Genomic DNA, 27,722 nt, shown 5'->3' on the forward strand with positions numbered 1-27,722 from the left:
AAAGACTCTTATGTTTGAGGCAGCAACCACAGTTCATCTTTTCAGCACAGAATGTTCACTATTTCCCACCCAGCAGTAAGCTATTTGTTTCAAGAAAAGCAAAAAAGAAACGGCAAAAAAAAGCAAAAAAAAAAAGCAAAAAAGACGGCAGTCACAGATCTGCAGTACATGTAACAGAGGTCCTGATTTAGTGCTCACTGCAGTCAACAGTGTCACCTGTCCAAAACAACTGTCTTATTATCTTTATTTGTGTGCACATGCATAGGTACTCTTGGAGGCCAGCAGGAGGAGTTGGATCCCCTCTAGACGGAGTCACAGGAAGTTGTAAGTGGCATGATATGGGTGCTGGGATTCAAACTCTGGCCCTCTGCAAGAACAGTGGGTGCTCAGAACCAACCACTGAGGGACCATTCCAGCCTCAGCAGTTCTTACCCAGAACTCTGACATTTTAGAAAAGTACTAACTCTGGCATTGAGTGTTCCCAAAACCTATGTGACTTACAAGTTTGTAAAAAAGACAGATTAAGCACAAAAGCAACTCCTATGAAGCTTAATTCAGAACCAATTCAGATATACAATCCCTTAGCAGAGTTCATTCATTCAGATATACAATCCCTTAGCAGAGTTCATTCATTCAGATATACAATCCCTTAGCAGAGTTCATTCATTCAGATATACAATCCCTTAGCAGAGTTCATTCATTCAGATATACAATCCCTTAGCAGAGTTCATTCATTCAGATATACAATCCCTTAGCAGAGTTCATTCATTCAGATATACAATCCCTTAGCAGAGTTCATTCATTCAGATATACAATCCCTTAGCAGAGTTCATTCATTCAGATATACAATCCCTTAGCAGAGTTCATTCATTCAGATATACAATCCCTTAGCAGAGTTCATTCATTCAGATATACAATCCCTTAGCAGAGTTCATTCATTCAGATATACAATCCCTCAGCAGAGTCATTCAGATATACAATCCCTCAGCAGATTTCTTGAGTGCCAGATGCTTGAGAGTTCAGATTGCTTTTTAGATTTTAGAAAGATGCATATACTACATATTATGTAATACATCTTCCACAGTGTGAGAAGCAACCAAACTCCCAAATCAAAACACAACAGCCCAAGTGGTGAATATCTAAATACGAATATTAGATGGATGCTAAATACAAATATTATACATCGCTTCCTATCAGTTCAGAGCACTTGTAGATTTTTGAGAAATTTTAAGATTTTGGAAATGCTTGAAAAAGGAGTGCAGAACCATTTCATGGTTACTATACCTGAGGGTAAGACCAGGATGCATAACTTGCAGGTCTGTCCATTTTTCCTGGGCATAACTGATCCCTATTCAAAGATGCTAGCCAAAGGTTTATTTATGTTAAGGAAGTTGTACCTCTGAGCTTGTTTCCCTGTCCCCAACCCTAAAGCACTACTGTAAGTGGCAGCAAAGGTCACAAGCTAAAATACGCCTAAGTCCATAAATACTCTGTTTACACAGCAACAACAAAACATTATAGTATGTGCCACAGTGCAGCCTGAGGTTTGGGAACCAGCAAAAGGAACTACCAAGCACAGAAGACAGTTTATTCTGTCTTTTTTGAACTCAGGGTCACATCAGGTAAACTTGGAAAGAGGTAACACTGTGTGTGTAGCATTCACAGAACCATCAGGCACACTCAACTCTCCAGGGGCCACCATGCACAGAAAACAGCAGAACACTGCCCTGGATGTCAGACGGCCTGCGGCCAAGAGTCAGCCTTCCTCATGACATCTTACTCCAACATTTCTACCCCATAAAATAATGGAGTGGCCTAAAATCATCCCGCCTAACCCTCCCTTTGCTTACAGACATAACTGAACGTGTATGGGATAACTGGGACAGCTGTACAATGAACACAACCTTACTGAACTAGTCTATATTACCTCATGGTATTCCTTACCATTCCATGTGTAATCTAACCAAACTTTAAAAAAAAAATTATTTTCTTTTTATGTGCATTGTGCCCGGGTGCATGCATGTAAGTACCACATGTATGCAGGTGCTCAAGGAGGCTGGGAGAGGGTAGGCATCAGGTCCCCTGGAATCAGAGTTATAGATAGTTATGAGCAACCCAATGTGGGTGCTAAGAACCAAATCTGGGTGCTCTTAACCACTGGGCTATCTTTCCAATTTCAAAAATAAACCTATTTCTTAATAGGTTAAACATCTCCAATCAGCAGAAATGTGTGTGAATGTGAGTGTGAGTGAAGGAGTGTGTGTGTGTGTATGTGTGTGTGTGTGTGTGTGTGTGTGTGTGTCTGCACCTAGAGAAGCCTCTGAAAGGCTAGGCACTGGGACATGTGCAGAAGACTGGTAGTACAGCACACATAGAAACAACTGCCTGACATTTTTAGAATTGACAAACAGGCTTACCAAACTCATCTTAGTCAACTTCCCTGTACACACAAATACAAACACAAAAATGTAAAAAAAAAAAAAAAAAAAACAAAAAAAAAAAAAAAGTGAAAGAAATAATAAAAAAAAATGTGTATAAATAAAGAACAAAAATTATCTGAACTCAGCCAGACGTGGTGGCTCATGCCTGCAATCTCAGCACTGAGGAAGCTCAAGTAAAAGGATCACCTAAATTTGGGGTTAGCCAAGGTTATACACAGTGAGTTCCAGGCCAGAGTAGGTTGCAGACTGAGGCTCTTGCCCCCCAAACAAACAAACAAACAAAACAGAGCACATCTATAAGAGAAATATGTCTATGTAGATAATATAGATAATATAAATAAAGTCATCTGTAGATGACTTTAGAGCATGGTCAATAGTTTTTACATACAACACCATAGACACGGCCCACAAAACAAATTATTGGTAAGACAAATTACTAAAATGTAAATTTTATCAAATTTAATCAAATTTTATTAAATACTGTCAAGTGAATAAAAAGACAAGTCACTGACTAGGAAAAGAAAACATCTGTGAAAGACATATCTAATAAAGTATTGTTCTTCAAAATAAAGAGGCCTGAAAACTTGGTAAGAAAGCAACTATGGGAGAAATGTGGTGGCCCATGTCTTTAATCCCAACAATTGGGAAGCAGAGGCAGGTGGATCTCTGTGAATCTGAAGCCAGTCTGTCTATATAGTGAGTTCCAGGCCAGCCAGGATTATATAGAAAGACTGTTTCAAAACAAAAACAACAATAAAAACAAACAAAACAATAACAGAAACCCAACCAACTAAAGAAACAAAAACAAGCAAACATGGGGCTGAAAAGAAGGTTCAGTGGTTGGAAGCACTTGATCTTGCAGAGGACCTGAATTCAGTTCTCAGTACCCAAACTCCAGTTCTGGGGCATATGATGGCTTCTCAGGCACTAGGCATGCATGCACATGGTACACACACATAAATGCAGGCAAACACTTACACACCTAAGATAAGATAAATATCTAACTTTTTTAATTTTAAAAAGAAAGCATGATTTCAAAAATAGACAAGAGATGTAATTAGGACTTCACAAAGTGAACAGGTAGCAAGGAAAGTGCTTCACATCTTATGTCATTAGAGCAACACAAATCAGCCCAGCAGTGTTTCAGAGGCAAGAGGATCATTTCAAGTTCATGGTTAGCCTGGTCTACACAGAGAGTTCCAAGTCAGCCAAGGCAACAGGTAAGTCCCTGTTGCAAAAATAAAACAAAAGGAAAGGAAAGACCCAGGAAAATGCAAATCAGAAGTGAGGTATCAACCACAAATCTGTAAGAGTGAGGGAAATCTAGAACACAGACTGTAGACAAATTCTCCCCTAATTAAATGAATAATAAAGACGACAAGAAGCCAATCACTGGACGAGGAGGAGGAGGCAGGCCTTCTGGGTCCGAGAGAGGAAGAGAGAATGCAGAAGGAGGGCACTTCCTTTTGGATGGCAATGTGGGAGGAAGGCAGGCAAAATGTAGACCAGAGACTGTTAGATTTAGTGGCATAATCTGCCACCAGAAGATTTCTAACATAGAATAGTTGATGAGTTTGGGATGACAGATTCTGAGCCCAGCGGTTGTGCTATTTGTTGATACTAAACTAAGATTATCTGGTGTTTCCCGTTTTGTGTCGACTCAGGTGGGCCAGAGGAAAAGAACACAGCCCAGGTGGAATCTGGCCAGGCTTTGGGACAGGAAGATTGGGCAAGAACTGAGTACCAGGGGAAAGGTAACCACAGCAGAGTTCAGGCTGGCGAGAGCACCCACAGCTGCCCATAGGGACCAAGAGAGCTACCTCAGAGCTCTTGGTGGGAGAGGCACTGGTTAGGGGAAACCTGTGGTCTTGGGCTTTGTACTGGGCTGGGAACAGAACAGACTGAGGCCACTGGCCGGTGCCAACACAGTGATAGCATAGATCTATCAAGCCATGAATAGACATGGATTAACTTTAAATGGATATTCTAAATGAAGGAATCCAATCTTAAAAGGTTGTCTATTGTATGATTCTAATCTTTCTATTTAGGAGACAGATGAAGCTGATTTCCAGGATACTGAAACTGCTCTCTAAGTCTCATCTGTCAAAACTAACAATGTATAACATGAAGAGTGAACTCAAATATGAATTGACTCTGGGAGATAATGTGCGATTATGTAAATGTGCCACGGTGGTGAGGAACATCCTGAGTGTGTGGAGACAAGGTGTATTTCTGGAACTCTGTTTGTTCTACTGAGTTTTGCCCTGTGGTTGAGTGTGGTTTTGGAGTTTCTTTACACTCAGGTCACCATCAGGGCTTGCTGCTCACTGTTCGGCACTTAACCAGCTTTTGAAAATAATGAAACAGTAAGACAGGCTGAACAAGAGCCTGACTCACAACAAGAATGAGAACAGGAGAGCCAGAACTCTGGAGCAGTCCATCAGGCACCCAAGCTCAGCACAAGATATCAAGCAGAAATGCTTCAGCAGCTGTCCAGGCTGGGCTGCAGACTGCAGTGAAGAAGGGCCACTGTCACTCTGGTCTGGATTACATATGGTGACTAACAAGTGCCCAGCTACCACCAATGCTTATCAAAAATAAGTCCCAGGCAAATCTGCTTCTGTGACAATCCCTGGATGTGCACTGCTGACTCTCTCCCGGTAATAGATGAGTCTTAGAAGAGATGAAAACTTCCCAAAACCGTAGCAGTATTAAAGTCCCACAGCACTCCTTCTGTATCCCCTTAGCCTCAGATTACATCCCCAAATCAGAATCATCCACCAGTGGGAATTTACTCTACAGTCAGTAAAAGAGAACTCCTCATTACGTATAAACAGTGAACTGGGAAGGAACATGGGGAGGGCAGAACCTGGATATGTCCAACACTGACAGAGTCACAGAGTCACACCCAGCAGTCACAAACCCGTGACGGCCAGCTGCCAGCTCTTTGGCTGAGATTTTCATTTGTTTGCTTGTGTTGTGTTTTGTTTTCTCTCCCCACTCCATTCAACCTGTCCAACTAACACATTTCCTATTAAGCAGAATGTTTTTCACAGTTTCCGTGTGCAGAACACAGTGAAAAATACTTCCCACGCCTGGAACCTACACTTAGGCTTTCTTTTAAGAGCCTTTAACAAAAGTCTTCCGAACTCTGCAGACTCTTTGCCACCTTAGTATCTCTGCCTTTAAATCTTCATCTGGCTTTGCATCCCCTACTCGGTAACCCTCCATACCACGTCCACTTATCTCCACAACAAATCACTAAAGGAAACTTAAGCCACTTCAGATAATCTGTGGCTTTTCCTTTTAAAATGGTTTTCACCCAATGGCTCCTCTACCTGCCATGTTGCTGATCATAGTGTGGTGTGGTTTCGGCACTGGGGATAGACCCTGGCATGGCCCAGGTGCAGTGCCAGCTCCATCTGAGTTCCTCCCAGCCCCCACAACGCATGGTCCAAATTCTTCTGAACTTGTAGATATGAAATTGCAAAGCACAATTGGCTCTGAAGTGTTTATTTCAGTTCCTCTCCACTTCAACGACAAGGCGAGGCCAAGCCAACTTTCCTCTGAAGTTTGAGAGAGTGTTTCTTATATACAGCTGGCAAACATTCCCAAGATTCCTCAGGAACAATTCTATGGCCTTCTCAGATTTTTCAGGGAAAAAAATGAAAAATTAAAAGTCAGCAGTTTTGCTATAATCTACATTTTAAGAAAGGGTTAGAAACAACTATTTGAAAACTATATCACATACCTGGCATGCTACAAATTTATCAGAGTTCAACTGAGTTTTAGGAAAGAATTATTAGCAAACCATTTACGATACAAATTTTCTTGATACTGATTCTGGAATTCTGTGGAAGTAAAGATACAGAAGACGGCTTCTACCTGTGAGCCACAGTGAGACGCCAGAATGCACTTTCTGCACTGGGCTGTTGTCAGCACTGGCTGTCATGGGGCCAATGCTACATATACCACATGACTGTTGTACTCACTGGAGCTTCCTTTTTCACCTAATTGGAAAATCATGAGTGGGACAAAAGTAAGCAAATAAAAAGCCTCAGCTTATCAATATGCTAGACTAAGACCTGAAACAAATAATTTAAGGTGCATAAGAACAAAATGTGAGTTTTACATTTCTCTGACTACCACATGACTTTAGCAAACAGTGATCAGTTTGGGGCCAGATCCCAACTGTGCAAGCTCTTGTCAAAAATTTAAAACTACCACTGGGGTTAGTCAAGGCTCTAAAATGAATTCTGCAAGCCAGCACAATACTGTAAGTAACAAATACATGCATATATGTATGTGTGTATGTATTTCCTTTTATTTATTTCTGCGTGGCTCTTAAGTATCACACACGTTTGTGTGCTTTCTCTCTCACACACACACCACAACATCCATTTGGAGGCCAGAAGACACTTTGTGGGGAATCTGTGCTCTCCTTCTACTATGAGAGAGCTACAGATTGAACTCGGGCTGTCAAGATACACAGCAAGCACCTTTATCTGCTGAGCCATCTTACCAGCCCACACATGCATTTTTAAGATTGTAGGTAGGGGAACAGAGCAGACGAGGCAACTGGTCTGACCTGAAATGAATTCCAGTGAATTTCAAACACACATCTTCCCTGGGTGGAGCAAGATACTCATGTTCTGGAGGTGGTCCAAATTGCCCCTGGAAGAAACGAACTAGGCCACTGAGCCACTAAGTTCCCCTGACCACTGAGTCAGACATGAGAACAGAAGACAGCATACTTGTGCTCACTGTGGATGACAGGGTCAACACGTGCCAAATCATACTAAAGCAGCTCACCACTGAGGTGAGCAGAGCCAGATTAGTGGATAGAGGGAAGACATGTTTAACTGGCTCCTGGTTGCTATGCTATGTTGGATGTTGCCAACAAAGTTGGTATCAACTGAGTCCAGCCAGATCATTCCAAATACACTTATGTTTTTACCATAAAGTCATTACTACACAGAAATGTAAAAAATACACCTTTAATCCTTTCAGCACTAGGAATAAAAGTTTTTAAAAAGTTAAAGGAGAAAAAAAACCCAAGCTTGCAGTGTTCTATAATATTTAAAGTAGTATCTAGGTGAAAACTATTAAAATCATAGCAAAAGAAGTATATTGAAAGTTTGAAAAGCACTGGTTCACACAAAGATATCTTTTGTTTGTTTTTGTTTCTTTACAAGTTTTAAAGAAATTGCCATGATCCAGGTTACTACTGTTTGTAGACGGCCACCCCAAACAACATCTTGGGGATTGGGAATTCTAGAAGAACAAAAAAAAAAAAAAAAAAAAAAAAAGAAGTGAGAATGTCCTAATGAGGCAGCTGAGAGCATCATTCTCTTGCTCTGCCAACAGGTGCCTTTGGAAGAGCAGACAGCATGTGAACTGACACTTGGGAAATGCCACTTCAATTCCACTACTAGAGAAATTGGCTCTTCCAAAGTAGATAAAAGGGCTGGGAGAGATGGCTCTGTGGTTAAGAACATTGGTTGCTTTTCTAGAGGATCCAGGTTCAATTCCCAGAATTCACGTAGTGGCTCACAACCATCTTTAATTCCAGTTCTAAAGGCTCTGATGTCCTCTTCTGGCCTTCATGGGCACCAGACATATAAGTAGTGCACAGAAATACAAGCAGGCAAAACAATCCACACATATAAATAAAGTAAATAAATCTTTAAAAAAAAAAAAAAAGTAGATAAAGTAACCAGGAAGAATATAAGTAGAACAGGTCTAACTGTGTTCCTTATGGCTAAGCTCACTATTCAAGTTAGTTTGTCATAACACACCCTTCTCATGAAAGGCATTTTCCAGAGTAGAATCAGGTTCTTCCTCAGCAGCTGGCTTCAGCACTCACACAGCTGGCCTGCCACAAAGTAGATCTCTACTCCTTGCCCATCCTCTGGTCCTCTGTGTGCTAAGTTAAAGCTCAGAGCTTTACCTTTCGCCTTCTAAGGCTCAGGGTTCCAGATGAGGACACAACTGATTCCGTACAAGTTGGCTCCAACAGAGGTAATGGAAACTTAAGAAGGTAAGATAGTAACAGACTCCTAAGAACCACTAAAGATACCTGTACCTACATTGTTTTCAACAGAGGAAAGGACTTGTTTCTACAAGCCACCAATAACCACATTTTCCCTACGTAAAGCATTCTTGAAAACATAATTCAAATCAATACAACTTCTTAGAGTTCAATGAGGTTAGTATTTTCCAGACTGAAACAGAACATTCATACCTGTGGCTGAGCACTGTGGAGTTTGTGTTCCGTCCTCCTTTGGCACATTTTGGGATCTTTGCACATACAAGTGTCTTGAAAATCCTCCCAGCACCAGAAGTGGCATCTGTCATGCATCTGGCTGACTCCTGTTGGCCTACTGGCCAGTTTGTACTGTTTGCTGTACCACCACACATCTCCTGAGGGCATAGATGCTCTTCAGTTGATCCTGACCATCAATGTAGACTAGAGCACTCTGGAAAGTTCCTTCGTTATCTGAGGGATATTCCACAGTGACGAGCAGCAGCTCCAGTCTAAAGATCATTTCACTCCAAGCACAGCACGTGAGCCAAGCTACTACTAACTTCCTCTTTTAGGAGCTTAAAAAAGGGGATGTTCATTCTTCATGTAAATGAAGCCCAGGATGACTTCTAGAAGCGGATGTACTCTCAGTAAACCCGTAATAAAGTAGACAAGTACAAATCTCTCTCTGCTTTTCCTAAGCCTGTACTCTAGTGAACGCAACAGGTCCAGCAGCTTCCACTGACTCATACCATCTGCATCCCGAGCTGAGTTTACACACAGCCCTGCCTTCACTAGTCACGAGCCCAGCTCATGTGGCTCTGGGTAAACCTTCAGCTGCAAGGTTGCTCTGACATTGGCCACACCACCCTCTTAATGGTTCTCATGTGAGTATGTATCAGCTGACAGCTCCTACTCCACAACCTTGCAAAACTCTGTCCACAGTGAGTGAAGGATAGGGCTACCCACAATAGTCTAATGGAGATCTTAACATACTGAAGGAAACATGTGGGATGAGAAGCAGAGTTGGGGCACTCTCTGGCCATCGTATGAGTGGGGACGGAGGACTAATGATAATGAGAGCAACTGACAGTAAAAAACCTCCTAATTCGTCTTGCATTGAACTCCTGGGCATATTCAAGCTGAGAAAGCCCTGAATTACCAGCACCCTAGAACAGTTCTGGCTTCTAACATCAACATAGCTCACCTGAATATGAGAATATTATGAGATAACTTTGAGCTTGTGGTCCATGAAGAAAGTGTTTTCCTTTAAGAATAAAACCCACAGGTACCCTAAACACAGGTCAAGGCTAGAAACAAAGAGCAGGGTGGTACCAATTCCTTTTGCCTGGAATTAGGTTGAAGAAAGTACTACTGGGTCTATCTCCAAGGTCTGGTGAACACTTGACTGGCTCTATGGTCTTAGTCCTAAAAGTATCTTTATAAATTATCCACTAATTTAAGGTAAGGAAAACTAACGATGCCAGGCCCAGGTCTTAGTTACCTTAAGACATTTTACATGCCATACATGAGAACAGAAGACCCCGCCCACCCACACAATGAACTAAAAAAAAAAAAAAAAAAAAAAAGAATCCCCAAGTAACCAAGATTGCAACACGCCTATGATGACAAATTGTCTTCTCTGAGGCAATCGCCAAACTGATGGTATCAAGATAGACCCAGATTAGGAGAGAATGAATTCCTTTTTGCAGGAAGGGCTTAAAGCTTGACTACAGGACACAATCTGATCATTGGTTCTTTTTTTTTTCCTTTGAATTGTCTAACTGTCTAAAATAACTTTAAAACAAACAAACAAACAGAGAATATCCAAATAATATGAAAAATAGTTCCAGTTTAAGGGACAGAGCAGCTTGGGTACACGAATGGCCCAGTAAAGAACAAATCAGTATCTCCCAGTCACCTGATGCTCAGACTAAACTTGCTGAAGAAATGAGAGGACAGGCTCAAGACGGATAAGACAATGCTGTAAAAATGGCATAAACTGCAGGGGTGGGTGGGAAATGAGGGTAGGAGGATGGCACAGACCTTTAACCCTAGCACTGGGAGACAGGCAGGCAAATCTCTGTGAGTTCAAGGGCAGTCTTGTCTACAAACTGAGTCCAGTACAGCCAGGGTTCGTTACACAGAGAAACCCTGCCTTAAACAAACAAACAAACAACAAAAAGAGGCACAAGTTCTGAATTCTATCCAGCGGAAGTGCTAGGGGAATGAACTTTTTTTTTTTTTTTTTTTTTTTTTTTATAGAAAGTGAATCTGGGGGCTGATATGGGAGAGTGTTTGGCTAGCATGCCTGAGGCCTGACATTCAGTCCCCAGCACCTCACAAACAGAGAGTGGTAAACCACATCAAGTCTCAGCACTGGGGAGGTAAAGATGGTATGAGACCAGCTTGAGGTACAAGAGACTGTCTTAAAAAATAGTAATAATGAAATAAATAATATTTTGGCTTAAAACTTCAATCTGTATTTAACTAGTATGTAAGGAAAGCTCATAAAACACTTTAAAAAAGGGGGGGGGGAGGGATACTAAGATAGACCCCAGGGCTTTATAAATGCAAGGCATGTATTCTAACCATTGTACTATACCACCAGCTGTCATGAAATTCTTTTTCAACATTATACACACATTTAGTAGTTTAGCCACAAAACTGGTATTCCCAAATTCCAAATAATGTCATAAATACACCTATTTTTATCCCTTACCCAAGATATATGTGTGTGTGTTTGTGTGTGTATAATTTAAAACAAGAATAACAGACCAAAAAAAAAAAGAAGAAGAAGAAGAAGAAGCATGCTCACAAATGACATTTAGGTGAGTGATAAGGATCTGACTGCATCTGGATGGGATTCTCTTAAACAGAAACTAAATTAACCACACTCCTGAGAATCACATTCTTAAACAGTAACTGTACATCTCCAATGGGAATCGTCCATATGACCCAGGCTTCTATCCTCTGAATTCTTCTATAATAACTTTAAGCACACTTTTAATACCTACTATATGCTTATTTTTCTATAAGTATGTTGTAGGATGTTTAGTAGATTATAAACTATTAGCATATAAAAAGTGAGTCTTGGTACCCTTCTTTGAATCAGAGAGAGAGAGAGAGTTTTACCTCTGGTAAAGATACTTCTGAGTAGCTTAACAAGCATTCCATATTTGTATTAAGGCTCTGATACAAGCCTACCTGCAACAAGCAGTATGTCCCTGTGACAGTCTGATGTCTGGGGTACTGCACAACCTCCCCATGCTACGAAGTTCCCATAGAGGCTTTGAGATCTTGTGGTCATTCCAATCAATATGACTCACATCATATCTTATGAGAAAAGACATCGAAACTTACAAAAACTGAGAAAGTGACATTTCCTCTCTACATTTCCTCTCTTACTATGTTCCTTAATCTTTAATTCAAAGTCTAATGAAATAAATACAATACAAAACCACACCGTCATACTTAACTTTGAAGCCTCTTTTCTACCCCAAATTGTCTCATAGTTAAATAAATCTTCAAATTTCTGCAGTAAATGAAAAACAACTGTATCACCACACCCATCTTTCTGAGACGTGAGCTCCCGGGGTAGGCAAAAGTAAGAGAAGGCACGTTGAGGTCTCCTGAGCCCAACACTGCTCTGCTTATTTTAAGTCATCTTCCTCCTGAAATGGAACCATCCACTTACACAGGGCCTCACACTGCGGTGAATAACCGTGCTGGGTACCCTACTCAAATGCTAAAAGCACACATACCACAATTATCACCAGTTTTATTTGTAGCCCTACTCATGGGCCTTCCCTGTTTTCCTCACAAAGCTCATCCACACATTATAGAAAACAAAGAGCACCTAAAATCGTCCGCAGTCACTGACTAGAACCCACAGCTCAGCTGCAGCTCAGCTCTCAGCGCACACTGACTACAACCTCTGCTGCCTCAACTGGCTGTGTCACGGCACAGACAACTTCAGATGTTGGGAGGCAGGCCCAGAGAGTACTGAGGTGCAATGAAACCCTGCAATATCTGAAAGGAATGGACTTCAGGTTTTTGGTGATGGGGTTGACACCAGGCCCTCACAAATGCTATATATGTGCTACTCCTAACACAGTCCCAGCCTCTCAGTAGTTTAAACTGCTGTTGCACTGTTTCCATTCACAAATCCCAGGCACTGAAGTGGTCCTACAGAACAGCAAGTTTCTACCAATAAATGACATATCACTTAGACAGCAACTGTACTTAATGTGACTGCCACCTGTAATAAGAATCTCTGATCACCCACAGCACTGTTTCCTGTTGTGCACAGTCTTCTCCAAAACCATTCAGTACACGACTGCAGGACCACCTCCTCTCCAAGACACCAAGGGAATATGAGTTTCCACACCTGATGTAAAGTTAGAAGAATTAAAGGCAGGAAAGTTTCAAATTAAGTACTGGTGCATTTTCGTATCTAACTTCATACTGCGGAAAGGGAACAGTATTCAAAATACATAATACATAGCTAAAACCCAACTCAAAAGCCACAATTGAGGAATGAGTTGGAAAAGAGAAGAAAACTCTAAAACCTGGCCCAACCCCTGCAATGTACCCACATCTAATAACCCACTTAAACAATCCTTCTCTACCAATTCACATTATCATCATGAGAAACAAACAAAACCACAGGCCACAGTATCACATCCAACCACTGACTGTATCTTCCTCTCTTCCATCTCCAGACAACTGACGGCACAGCTGTGATTTTTCAAAATATGGTGTCTAAGAGCAGACTTGAGAATATTAAAAGGTGCTGTTTCTTGATCTTGGAGATGTAAGCACTGACCAAGTAAAATATGTAGTTTTCTGTGTATTATCACTCAGAATAAAGTGTGTTGAAATTTTTAAAAGGAATACCAGGTGTGGTGGCACACATCTACAATCCCAGCACTTGAGGGTCGGAGACTCAAGGCTATGGGCTGTAGAGATGGCTCAGTCAGTAAAGCGCTTGCTGAGCAAGTATGAGTACCTGAGCTCCATTCTTAGCACCCTCATAAGAGCCAGGCACTGCAATGCATGCCTATAATCTCAGCACTGAGGAAGCATACACAGGAAGATGCCTAGGCCTTGCTGGCCAGCCAGTCTAACTGAATAAATAAACTCTGTGTTCAGTGGCAGAAACTTACCCCCAAAATAATGATATAAAGTGACTGAGACGGTCGTCCTTGGCTACAAAGCAAGCCTGTATGATGTCAACAAGCATCTTGAGTTACATAAGACCCTGTCTCAAGAAAAAAACAAAACCCAACACTCATGGCCCAGACTTGTAATGCCAGCACTCCAGAGGTAGTAGAAGCAGGAGCATCAAGGCCATCCTCAGTTACATAGCAAGTCTGAGGCTAGCATGAGCTACAAGAGACCCAAAAAAGAAATGAAAAGAGGGAATGAAGGAGGGAGGGAGGGAGGGAGGGAGGGAGGGAGAGAAGGAAGGAGGAAGAGAGATGTCATACTAGCCTATAACAAATGGACTAAGGTTAGGGAGTGGAAAAACTTTTAGCTACAGTGTGCTTTAGGAAAAGGGCTTCAGAGCCAGATTCAAGACTGGAACCAGGTTGGTCAGAAATGTGATCAGAGGTAGTAGGTAGCGACTCAACAGCAGCTCATCCTCACAAGGCCAGTTCAGTAATAAAATAATACCCCTGCCTATCTGTGCCAAAACACACCCGATATTATCTCCACTCATCAGACAAGCATGACAGGCAGGAAATTTGGCAATATATACAAACTCAGTTGTACAATACAGATAATAGTTAGCTAGATTCACAAAGTGCTTATTTTGCATGCCAGGAATTGTTCCCTGGGTTTCTCTCAATCACAGGAAGTGGGCAGTAGTAACGTGGCCTTTAACAGAGAGAGAGAGAACCAAACACATGAAAGGGAAACAATAGCTGTGTATGGCCATTCGCCTGTAATCACTGCTACCCAAGAGACTGAGGCAGAGAGAGATGAGTGTAAGGCCTGCCTGTTCTATAGAGTGAGTTCAAGGACAACCTGGGCAACTTACTGAGACCTTGCTTCAAAAAGTAAAAATGCACTTAGTATAGTATGTAGCTTAGAGCTAGCCCACTTGCCTGGTATGTGCAGTTTCCAGCACCATGAAGAGAAGAGAGGGGAGGAGAGAGGATGGAGGTCAGGAGGGAGTCAGAAACTGGGAGCGAACAAAGGGGAGCAGAGAAAGATGTGGTAGGAAAAGAAGGGAGGGAGGGAAAAATGAATGAGTAAGAGAAGAAGGAAGGAAGCTGAAACTTGTGATTTGTCAGTGGCCAGGGCATGACTTAAATACAGGGACCCTTGTCCTGAGTGAGCGTTAACACCCCCAGGACTTTACTCAGCATCCTCACACTGTTCTGTGGAGAGGAACCCACCTGGGTGTGACCATCCGTACAGACCACCAGATAGCCGCTGCACTGAGTCAAAATGTTTTCTACTACCTTGAATCCTTTGCCACTTAGAACATTTGGATTCTAAGTTAGCACTGAGGACAAGGCCCCAGTCATATGCTCTGTGGGTGACTAAGTCTCTTATCAGACACCTTGCCATGAACCCTGCCCTGCTCACCTGTAAACACTCCCTGTGCAGGAGCCAAGTACACCATGGGATGTCCATTCTGCTGCCACTTGACTGCCCAGCCTGGCATTCAGCTAGGTGGGTAGGGTGCAGGCTCTCACTACCCTTCAGCAAGGATATTCCTGTTCATATTCTCTCTCTCCTCTCCTCCCTTCCAACCCCTTTCTCTCTTCACCCTGACCAAAGTTAGCTTAAGTGTACACTAGAATCAGCTGGTGTCTGCTCAGATAAGCATTCTTATCATTTTTTTTCTAGTTTTGAGCATACTTTATGCCTAGCACTACCAAGCTCTAAGGCCATTCTCCATTATAATTTTTTTTAAGCTACATGAAAATTTATGATGATCTATGGTCCCTAAAGTTGTGCTTGGTGGTGTGTGCCTGGGATTCTACCTTTCTGAGGGCTAAGGGAGGAAGACTAAAAGTCCAAGTCCAGCCTGAGTATATAACGAACTCAAAGCTACTTTGGGCTATACGGTGAATTCAAGGACAGCCTGTGCTACCTAATGAGCTCAAAGCCAGTTTGGGCTGTACGGTGAATTCAAGGACAGCCTGGACCACAGTTATAGAGAGAGACCCTTTTTCATGAAGCAAACAGGAAAAAACAAAAACAAAACAAAACCTCGATTGTTCCTGTTTTAGAATCTAGGTGATTTTCTTCCCCATCTCCACACTGTGAAGACAGTTATCAAGGGCACTAAAGACAAGGTATCCCCATAGAAATCTGGACATAAAAAACTTGTCTACTACCACATTAAAGGAAAAAAAAGCAAGACTCAAAGTTGTATCCACACTTTGATATTATATGTATCCTTAAGTGTAGAGAAACTAAACTAGAAGTAAATATCAGAGCATCTTAAGAGAGCCAGACTGAGGCTACTTTTCTCTCCTTCCTTTACTTATTCTCTATTTCTCCAGTAACATGCATTTATTATTTACAAATAGATAAAACAATTTTGAAAAAAAAATTTTCCCAGAAACGATCCCTTCACCTCTTGATTCTGTAGATTTTACTGTACAGGAATTAACCAGAGACAATACAATCCCACAGACAGCTGAAAAGAAAACCCAGTAAGTAAGCATTTCAAAAGCATTCACCCTGTCAAAGTGTACAACTGCACTCACTTCTTTACCATAATTGTTAGCATGTCTTTAAGTTAGCAACAATGTAGAGATGTAGCTACAAACAAAACTGTCAAGTTCTTCTCATTAGGAGGCTCTAATGCTACGGAACAGTGCAACCCACAGGGGCAAACACGTTGAATTATAATTATGTGTTATGTGTGTCTGTGGGGCTGTCCGATGAATGTGTGTGGAGGCTGAGGGTTACTTGAGAGCTGGTTCTCCACTTCCACCGTACAGGATCCAGGGCTCAAACCTGGGTCCTCAGGCCTGGTGGCAAGTACCTTTACCCTCGGAACCATCTTACTATCTTGGGAAAATTTTAAACTATTCACATTACATTTTTAAAAATGCTATTCAAAGGTTATCTGAGGAAGTGGCTGCCTGCTGACAACAAAGAACGAGGGAAGGTGAGAAGGTCGCAGGGGTTCTTGGCCTCTTGGTTCTCATCTACAGTAGCCCTGATAGGAGCTGTGATAAATGTGGCTGTAACTACTGTATTTTCATACTTTATCATTAAAAAGGAACCAAGGGAGAACTAGTAAGAGGTTGTCCCAAACCTGCAGTGTCACTGTCCCAAGTGGCACTGTCTGAGAAAAATAAAAATAACTAGCTCTCTCTGCAAGCATTAAGATAGACTTTCAATTTTTTTTTGTTTTTGTTTTAGGTTTTGCTTTTTTTCCCTATGAGGTCCAGTATCAGAGACCTCAAATACACTCTTTCTTTCTTATGCATAATTTTGCAGCCAATTCCTCTGTTTGAGTAAAATTAATGACAGCCATAGTCACTTTAAGATTATCAACAGTTACGTGACTAAAGAGACAGCTCAGTGGTTATGAGCACTTGTTCTTGTAGAGGCCCCTCACGGTGGCTCACAACCATCCATAATTGCAGTTTCAGGGCATTCAATGTCTTCTTCTGCCCTTCAAAAGTACCAAGCACACAAATGGTGCACAGACACACATTTGAGCAAAACACTCATACACATTAAATAAATATGTAAGAAAAGATTATCAACCACTGAAAAACATTAGCAACAAGCATTACATAACTTTTAAAATTTAACTCTGATGTCTGCAGGTTGTCACCAGATTTGGACCTTAGCAAAGGCATCAATAGTCCAGTCCTGTTTAGAACACTGGAAGCTAAGCCATTGTTGGATTGAGGCCATCATGTCTGAAATCATTCACAGGTCTCTCATTTCCTGAAAATCATGTGAGCAGGGTACACAGATACAAGTAGAGATATTCTGGAATTCTGAAGAACATCTGCAGAAATTCTTTTCCTTTTGACGGGGGTGGGGTGGGGGGGGGCACCAGCATCTTATATACCCTAGCCTGTCCTCAAATGTTCTATGTAGCCAAGGATGATTCTGAATTTCTGACCCTTTATGCCCCCCCTCTCCTAAGTGCTGAGAGTACAGGTATGTGCTGCCACGGTCAACACTAAATTATTCTTACCAGAATCTTATCATTTGAGGGAAACAGGTCTGGAAATGCACCTACAAAAGAATGTTTCAGAACCCTTGCTTCTCTTGTATTTGGATGTAAAGCTGTAACACAATTCAAATACTTTGCACCATGTGGCTTGTTACTGAGCATGCGCTGCAGAGTGCTATATATGGCCAGGGTCATGAGACACGAAACACTGAGAAGCCTCATCTCACATGCTCTGACCACAGCTTAGTTTTAGCCATGTTGGATCAGCAGGGAGCCTTCTGTGGTAAGCCTTATTCTTCACCACCTCAGTCCTTCCTCATATGCCTTGTGCTCCACACACCTGTCCCAAATTAGACCTGTTCCTGAATCTCCCTGAAAAAGAGACTTTTTGTGAAAGGGCCTCTCTTACATTTTTAACTTGGGGGCAGGGCTAGCACTTAGGGCCTTGGCGGTGCTAGATCTCTAGCACTGGATTCTGAGGGTGTTTTATTTAGTGCTTGTTTTTCTTCTGGCTTCTGGAGACAAGGTCTCATATATCCCAGACTAGCTTTAAGCTTACTATAATCAACTACACGCAACAGACCTGAATTCATGACTCCCCCAGCCATCTCCCAAGTGCCAAGCAGCTATATGCCATAATGCCTAACTAATAATATACACTAAGTTTTGTTATAGGGACTCATTATGTAGTCCAGGTAGGTTACATAACCAACTAAATTAATAATTAAATTTAAAAACAAAAATACACAAACAAAAATAAATATTTGTTAAAAGATAACTCCTGTCTTCTTGCCGGGCAGTGGTGGCACACGCCTTTAATCCCAGCACTTGGGAGGCAGAGGCAGGTGGATTTCTGAGTTCGAGGCCAGCCTGGTCTACAGAGTGAGTTCCAGGACAGCCAGGGCTACACAGAGAAACCCTGTCTTGAAAAAACAAAACAAAACAACAACAAAAAAAAAACCCTCCTGTCTCTCCTGTCTTCTTTCCATTTTAGATTGACAAGCAACAACCATGATTCATATCAAAACAAAATTAAAGTTAAAAGCTTCCTGTGTAACAGATGCATCACTAATTAAGAAAGACTCAACATTTTTTAGGTTCTAATAGCAAAAAAAAAAAAAAAAAAAGGCTATATCTGCTGCTGCTTAAGAATATGTAGAAATCACTTTATGAGAAGGGAAAGCAGGGAAAAGGATGTTGAACTCTGAATCAGCAGACACTTCTGCGTAAGTGTCTCATGGTAAAGCCTAAGCACCAGGAACTTAGGAGGCATCTGAGCATGGAGGGGGATGGGAGGCCAACTCCTGGGGCCCTGCTGGTCACAACTGGAACAGAAGGTTGGGATAGAAGACAAGCACACCTAGCTCTGGCCCAGTTACACACTGTCTGTGTGACTCAGGAAAACTACTCAAACATCCTAAGTCTTTGTCTCTTCAGCTATGACTCTACCTATCTCTAAAGGGCTTTGAAATACATGTGAACAGCTGAGAAACCCTCTGAAAGCCTATGGGGCTCTAGACAAATGGGATGTGCTGTCTGTCTGGGTGCACGAGGCCCAGAGGACAGCATGAGATTCACACAGCACAAAGCCACGAGAAACAAGTGGCCACAACAACATCTGGCAGATGATTTTACTAAAAACCAGTCACCTCCTCACTTCAGTTCCAACATCACAAAATGCAGCAGGTTCTCTGGAATCTCCAAGAAATTACACAATCTAAAATAGATTCTGCAAAGTCCACAGAAAACAGTAAACTGCAGAACAAATCAATACAAGTTAGAGAACTATAACTATGAAATAATTAGTTTCCAAATTGTCTCTTCCACTGACAAAGGCCCCTTATACCACAATCACAATACCTGTAACCACACCAATTCTATCTAAAACACGTTCCAAGTAACTTTCCAAGCCAGACCATATAAGCTCACTAGGAAGAAACTGGTCATTCACTCGATAAGAATTTTCCACTATGACCGGCCCTGTTCTGAAAAATGCTCCAACATCCTCCAATGGACTTGGAAGGATTTGCTTCTTAGAGTTCAGAACTGCCTAGCTATAACAGGGCCTCAGCTCTTCCCTCAAGGGACCTTAGAAGACAGTCTCAGTCTTTTCTTGTCCAGGGTCATAATTTTGCAAGGACATTTATTTGGACTGTGCCCGACTGTCATAAAGGCAGGTGTGAGGGTGGCGTCTACTGACAGTCAATCTTGGATTTCACCTTTCCCACCAATGTTAGTGTTCTAGCTGCCATTGTAAAGCATCCATTTCTCTTCACGTCTCACCTGTCCTTTCTGAATTCCAGAGCTGGGTAAAGAACTTCGCAAGAACATGCACTACATCTGAAATTGACTGATCAGTCTTTAAACCAGACTGGCTTCAACAATCCTCCCACTTCAGCCTCTGATGTCCAGGGATCATAGCATGTCACCATACCTCAGTGGTTTAGAGGCCATTTCTACTCAGATTAGACACATTTGGAGTAGCACCAGCTGTGTGTTGTCACTGCACTGAGCTGGACAGCACAGATTGAAAACCACAGTGATGGCAAGTGATTTGTCTCTGTTCCACTTCCAGCTTCCGTCACTGAGACCAGCAAGAAACAAAAAGGAGGTCCAGTCCCTGGTGAATAGCAGATTTTGATGACTGAAATGCAGGGTTCAATGCAGTAACTGTTGGGAGGAAGCCACCTGTCTCCCCAACCCCTACGCAAACAGAACTGAGAGGAATCGGTACCCCTATTTGCTGGATCTTCACATTCACCAGACTTAAATGCCATAATAACGAAAATCATATGACAAGGGAAGTGAAAAACTGAGCCATGAGAAGACAATACTATAAAATGGACATCAAAACCAGTGTGTGCAGGGATGGGGTATCTCCCTGCAGTCACACTGTGGGACACTGAGAATTACAAACACACAAACACTGTAGAGAACAGGTGAACCAACACGGATTACATTGTCAGTACTTAATAGGAGTTTGTTGGGTGCTAAAGAGATGGCTCAGAGGCTAAGAGCACTGACTCCTCTTCCAGAGGTCCTGAGTTCAATTCCCAGCAACCACATGGTGGCTCACAACCATCTGTAATGGGATCCAATGCCCTCTTCTGGTGTGTCTGAAGACAGCTACAATGTACTCATAGTAAATAAATAAATAAATAAATCTTAAAAAAAAAAAAAAAAGAAAGAGTATATTAACTCTAGCTCCCTGAAAGTACAGAATGTCTTACTTCACAGACTCTTGTTAGACTGTAACAGTTCCTGAAATATAGAAGGTATCTGTAAATATTTCTTAGCAAGAACTATACCTACATTTAACTGCCTCCTCTCAGGGAAGTTTCTAGATGAAGAAGAATATATAAATCCTTCTCTCTGGGTATCTCTGTCTCTCATCTCCAAAAGGGCAATGCTCTGTCTGTGCCCCCAACACCACCACCTTTTACCTATTTTCAAAGCTTCTGTGTATGGGACGAGCTGTAGAGAATGTGGGAGAATAAACTGCTGAGCAAGGAGGCACTACACTCCATAAGCTTATGGGGAAAAAAGAAAATTTCCAGTATTTTCAACAGCAGTTGATTTTAAATAAGTAGTCTCTGTATTCCCAGTATGCCAACATACAAACTTGTGTGTTTGTGTGTGTGTGTGTGAAAGAGAGAGAAAGAGAGAGAGAGAGAGAGAGAGAGAGAGAGAGAGAGAGAGAGAACTTGGCACCCTGAGTTCCATCCCCAGACCCACATGGCAGAAATAGAAAACCAATTTCCACAAACTATCCTTTGACTTACACACACAACACACAAAATAAAATTTTAAGAAACAATAACAAAAATGAAAAACATTCTCAATCTGGAGTGTTTGTGGACACTAAAAATAAGATTTCAGAGGGAACTCGAAGCAATGCCACTGGTACTTAGGAGAAAGCACCCATTCCTACTTAAAACAACCACCACCTCACCTCATTCACTCCTGGCTTCTCCACCTTCCTCCACACTTCCCCACCCCCATATTCCTCTTTCATAAAACCGGCAACAAATTCTAATTATGATTTAGTTATGGGAAATCACATAGAGAACCATCTTAGCATTCAGAGACAGGAGGATTAGGAAGGTCAAGGGCAGCTTTAGAGACTCTCAAAAACCAAGTGAAAATGTAAAATGAAGGACTCTACCGAACAGAGACCACACTGCTTAGCCATACTTTGCTGAGCGCTTCTGCAAGACCTCCTGTGTCTTCATCTTGGTGTGCAGTCAGCTCCCATTATACTCTTTGACAGAATAATGGGAAGTAAACCTTCTTAAACTGAACTCCCGCAGGGCAATGCATTCCAACTCCCTGCCCTGGAATGGGACTTGTCAGTCCGTGCTCCTGAATGACTGTAGACACTAGAGCAACAGGCCATAGGCACCACAATGCCTCTTCTCCACAGCCACGTTCCCTATCCTTTTCAGACTTACCTTGTCTGCTAGGATAAAACTCTCGCTTCAGATGGGGTCTGCCCCATACTCAGGAGAAAGAAGGCTGCAGAACCCGGACAGAAGGCCTTGTGGTCCCACCCAGTCTATCCGTCTTAGAGACCTTTTCATTCACACTTCAACACTGTGTCCACACTTTCATCAAGTCCATGCAGTATGATTTCCACCTCAAAGAACGAGTCTGGGAGAGCTTCCAGAAAGATGAGTACATGAAGTTTCTTGGAGGATAGCACGTTCCAAAAGGATGCCATAACTTCCACCTGTCTCCTTGAGTTTTGTGAATGACTCAAGCCCATTAATCAAACCTGCAGAGAGGATTGTGGGAACCTTTGATTTACAACTAGTGGGCCAAACCATAAAAAACCACCTGGCGCTGGCATCTGCAGGGAGTCTTGTTCGTAAGTACTCAGCCTGTGGGACAGGATGCTACCTCTCCATGGATATCCAGCTAAATGGTGTCAAAACTGAACTGGATCAGAATACTTCGGTGACATCCAGAGCCTGCTTGGTAAGTGGTAAAGAACCTCACATAGGTAAAAAACGTGAGTGTTGTGAAAACAGAGTAGGAGAAAGGTTGAAAATGGGTTGTTTTCCCAACAGAGGGGTCGGACAAGTTCATTTTTATGCTTAGCCTTTTCGCTCAAAGCACACATCAGAGCATCATATTAAGAGGTAGTGATAGTTTGTGGTGAATATGTACACTGCTCCTTTCAGAGTATGGACTTACAGGTGGAGGGTAAGGAAGCTGACTGTCAAGTCCAGTTGGTCACTAGTCAATTTCTACTTTTTATGGCTGTTGCTGTGATAAAACACTGAACAAAAACAACTTAGGGAAAGAAAGGGTTATTTGGCTTACATGTTATAAATCACTGAGAGATGCCTAGGCAGAGACCCAGGGAGGAATGCTCCTAACTGGTTTGCTCTCCATGGCTTGTTCAGCTTCCTTTTTATACAGTCTAAGCTGGCACGCATCCACTTGCCTAGGAATGGCACCACCCACAGTGGTCTGTGAGTCCACCTACATCAATCAGCAACCAAGAAAATGCCCCACGGACATGCCTACGGGCCAATCTGATGGAGGCCATTTGTTGACTGAGGCTCCCTCTTCCCAGGTCTGTCAAGTTGACAACCAAGATTAGCCATCAAACTACTGTACCCAGAAACTTGATTCTTCAGCATTAGATGTCTGCTTGCATTCTTCCGATGTATCTTTAATGGCTTCAGACTGAACAGTTATAGCAGATCCGCAGCAAACTCTTGTCACATCTGTCCTCTACCAGGTTCCCTACTCCCAAGGTAAGGAAGGCAATCTTCTTCTTGAACCCCTTCCCCCTCACCCCCATCTATCCCTGCCAGGATTAAACTGCTCTCCACTATCCCTGAAGCTGGAAAAAACAGACTCTCCCACTTCCAGTCAAAAGCCATTCACCTGTGGCAGTGCTTCCCGTCACATTGTTTTCAGTCTTGACTAAAGATGAGTAGCTAAAGGCGAAGAGGCCAAGAGGCTTGGGCCACCACACTGTGGCAACAGCACACCTGATTACTAACAAAAACTGAATGCCAGGAAATCCTGAGTGTGTGGTCCAGAGAGCAGGAGGTGGGCAGGGCAGGGCAACAACCAGATTAGAGGCTACTATAATAGGTATCACTTAGTGTTCTCCTGAGAGCAGCCTGTTGCCAGTCTGTCTCTGTCTCTCTCTGTGTTTCCTGCCCACCACGAAGAAGCTCCTCCACATATTCCCATTCCTACCATGTTTTACCAAGGGCCTGTGGCCAAAAAAACCATGGACTGAACCCCTCAGAATAAGTCTTTCCTACCTTAAATTGTTTCTAGAGTGAAACTGGCCGCAGTGGCAGAAAGTACCTAATGTGGAGACTTCTTAAAAAACAAGAACAAAAACAAAGACTATGAATTGTAGGAGTGGGAGGAAGTGTGTGTCAGCGACGAGCCACCTTTAGCCAAACGTGGGGACCTAAGTTTGATCCTGAGGACCTACATCATTGCAGATGAGTTTGAATCAACTATCAAAAGTTGTCCTCTGACTGCCACGTGCACCTCAGCATGTGTGCACCTGTGCATCCACACGTGCACACATACCAAAATAAATAAATGATGTCATCTAAATGTTTTCAATAATTTCTTTGATTTTCTGGCTTTTAAAAAAAGATTTATTTTATGTGTATGAGTGTTTTGCCTGAATATATGAATGTGCACTGTGTGCATGCCTGGTAAGGTCTTATTCCTTAGCCCTGGGTAGCCTTGAAATTACTACATAGAACAGGCTGGCCTCAGACATGCAGCGATCCTTCTGCATCTGCCTCTTGCATGCTACGACTACGTGCATGTGCTATTGTACCTGACTCGTATATAGTATTTTGGCTTTGGAGTTAAAAAAAAAAAAAATGCAGCAACTTTTAAAGAGACCTGTCCATAAATAAGAGGCCACTTCTTCCAGAGAAGGATAAAGTATATATATATACTACGCAATCACTTATAGAAGCTTCTATGAAGGAAACTAGGTCAAACTAGAAGGTCGATGATCTTCTCTATCATGTGCCTCTACTAAAATTACCCACCAAAAGCCCAAGCAAAAGATCAAAGGGGCTATGTGTGTCTGTGGCTTGCTGGTCAAGCAGTCTAGCCAATCAGTGACATTTCCAGGTTCAAGGAGAGAACCTGACTCCTAACCATCATAGCAGGTCATGGTGTGGTCAGCAATAATAGGTGGTAGGCATGGTGGAGTGCTCTTATCATCTAGGCACCCTGAAGACAGAGGCTGGAGGAACATGAGTTGGACCAACCTGGGCTACATAGAACACTGCTGAAATAGAAACAAAGAAGCAAGGGAGAAGGCAAGTCCCAAGCAAAGAACCTTCACAAGGAGAAGAGTCAACCCTGAGTGAAGGACTGAGGTAAGTTCCCTATAATAAAATGAGGAAGAGAGGCAGCTGGCCAAGTGAAGGAGACTGGGCTTGACTCCTGGAGGTACCTAATTGTTCTAAGTCCATCAATGCCAGAAAGAAGCAAATGTCTAGTGATGGTTCAATGACAATGACCTACAGTCTAACACTCGAGACGGGGAAGCAGGAGGATCAGGAGCTGAACATCATTCTCAGGATAGCTACATAGTAAGTTCAAGAACAGCCTGGGCTACAAAAGACCCTTTCACAAAACAAAAGTAGCAGTCTTCAAGTACAGAGTAGGACTAGGAAAAATAGGCAGACGAAACATTTCCCACACCCACAAGACTACAACCTGGCAGAAACACAATTCCAAAATCAAAACAAGTTAAACTGGATCAAGAAATCACTTTTGGATTCTTTAATTTTTAAGAACTTCTTTATTTGTATGTCTATGAGTGTTTGCATAAATATCTGTGCACCATATGCATGAAGTACCTTCAGAGCCCAGAAGAGGGCACTGAATCCCAAAAACCAATAGTTTTGAGCCACCATATAGGTGCCAGGAATCAAACCCAGGTCCTCTAGAAGAGCAGCCAATGCTCTTAACCACTAAGCCAAAGGACCACAGTTTCCAAAGTTTCCAAAGAGTTAAGGATGAATTCTGGCACTCTGGCAAATATTAGCTAATATCTCTCTGACTTCATACATTATTACTTGGGAGTATTCAGCTTCACCTCGATGCCACTCACATGAAACCAAATGTATTCATTCCCTTTTAAAAATCATTTCTAAGTTCACATTTCTACTAATTATGCTACGATTCTCCCAGGTTCCTAGGGCTCAAAACCCTGCTGTTACTTTAAATATTACTATTTGGTTTTATTATTTCTCATGTTTATAGTTCACTCTTCCTTATTCCCACATCCTGCCCAGTTATCCCTGAAGTGGCACCTGTACATCCATTCATCTGTCCTGACAGATAGAAACAGATGCACAACAGCAGGTAAATAGTGCTAAACTCTGCTGCAAATCTCAGCCTTAAACTGGACCAATCTTTGAAAACATGGGACCAGAAGAAACCCAATCATTAGAATTTGGGTCTGCAACACAGACCCAAAACTAGTGAGTGAGTGGGCTCCTCCCATTCCTGAGGAAGCTGGGGAGATATGGACATGTGCAAATCTACCTTCCCAGATGTTTACATCATACTTAACCAAGGCCCCCATATCCAACCTCTCATTCCTTCTGCCTCAGCCTCCCAGATGCTAAAACTACAAGTGTATAGTCTATATCCTGCTCTAGGTATTTTTTTTAAATGGGCAGAAAACAAAGTTTTATCTTCACAGATAGTTGTACTCTCCTCACTGATGATATCTCTGGGATAAAGCTCTGAAGGCAAATAGTGATGGGGCTGGAGAGGTGGCTTGGTGGTTAAGAATACTAGCTGCTCTCCCAGAGGACCCAGGTTTGATTCCCGGCACCCATATGGCAGCACACAACCATCTGTGACTTCAGTCACAGGGGATCCAATGCCCTCTTCTGCCTTCCATGGGTACTGCATGCACAGACAAACATTCAGCCAAACACTAATACACTTAAAATTAAAAGAAAGAAAATCTAAAAAAAAAAAAAAAGGAAAAGAAAATGGTGAACTGTAGGCTCAGTACCTTGCACTAAAGGTTTCTAAAATAATCAGAGTTAAGTAAATGGTAAAACATATGTGAGGCCCTGGGATCAATCCCCACCCCTTGCCCCCACCCAAATTAAAACTGAAAAGATATATCATGGCAGAACCTCACCCACAATGAAATTACCTGCTACAGTCTGACGAGTGAACACAACAGTTCTGATGAGTGGAACCTTGATTTGGCACAAACCCTCCAGACATTCATCATGTTCTCCATGAGTTCAAACATTTCCTCCTGGAGACCAGGGAAGCTGACCTCTCAGGAATCCCTCCAACCTTACCAGGCTCTGGAAGTCCAGAAATCTTAGAAGACTCACAAGGCCTCTGTCTAAGGTCATATAAGCAGTTACCAACTGCTGGGGAAAGGACTCCTGTGGAACAGCCTGTGGTCTGGGGACTCAGCTTTCAGGAGTCCCCACTCATATAGGCAGATGGGGTTTCTGGTGCAGCAGCTGCCCTTTAGTCACCCATGCTTCTGTAAGTCACCCCAATAAACTCACTGGTGATCAAGCTGGACTTCGGTGGAATCATTTCTTTGGTCTGTCCTTAGCGCCTTATCTGGAGTGAAAATTTACTCACAGCTCCTCAGGATAGGCCCACAACATGCTATTAGCATACAAGAAGGTCAAGTCAAACTCACTCTGCCATTGCTAGTAAATATTAAATACAATGTTAACTTCAATGGCCCCAGCTGTAAAACTCACTACTAAAAGGGAGTAAAGTACTTGCCACTGAGCCTGATAACCTGAATTTGATCCCAGAAGTCACACGATGGAGGGTCTCCCAAATGTTGGTCCTTTGATCTCCATACTTGCACCCTGTATGCATTCATTCATCAATACACAGGCAGGCCCCATCCATGAATAATGAAATGTAAAGAAATAAATTTAAAATCTAGCATAAAGCTTGGCCCTGTAGTGTGGCCATGCCTGTCTATAATGCCAATACTCAGGGAGACTGGGGCAGGAACACAAGGAGCCAAGCCAGCTGCGTTAAGATCAAAGCCCAGTGCAAACTGGGCATGTGG

General features: G+C 42.4%; 1 protein-coding gene across 5 annotated transcripts in view; it reads right to left on the bottom strand.

The window, feature by feature from the left end:
- Fnip2 (folliculin interacting protein 2) overlaps positions 1–27,722 on the bottom strand; it is a 114,792-nt gene that overhangs the window by 74,971 nt on the left and 12,099 nt on the right. For 2 of the 5 annotated variants that reach the window (XM_076932551.1, XM_076932550.1), the window contains exon 1: positions 8,686–9,227. The exons of 2 other annotated variants lie outside the window; for them this stretch is intronic. In XM_076932551.1, coding sequence (XP_076788666.1) covers positions 8,686–8,861 — 176 coding nt within the window. In that variant the 5' untranslated portion in view covers positions 8,862–9,227. Of the gene's footprint in view, positions 1–8,685; positions 9,228–27,722 lie in introns of those variants that run through there. One more of the 5 variants, XM_076932549.1, reaches the window with a different exon arrangement.

This window comes from Arvicanthis niloticus, chromosome 4 (assembly GCF_011762505.2).
Source record: "Arvicanthis niloticus isolate mArvNil1 chromosome 4, mArvNil1.pat.X, whole genome shotgun sequence".
NCBI classification, from domain to species: domain Eukaryota; kingdom Metazoa; phylum Chordata; class Mammalia; order Rodentia; family Muridae; genus Arvicanthis; species Arvicanthis niloticus.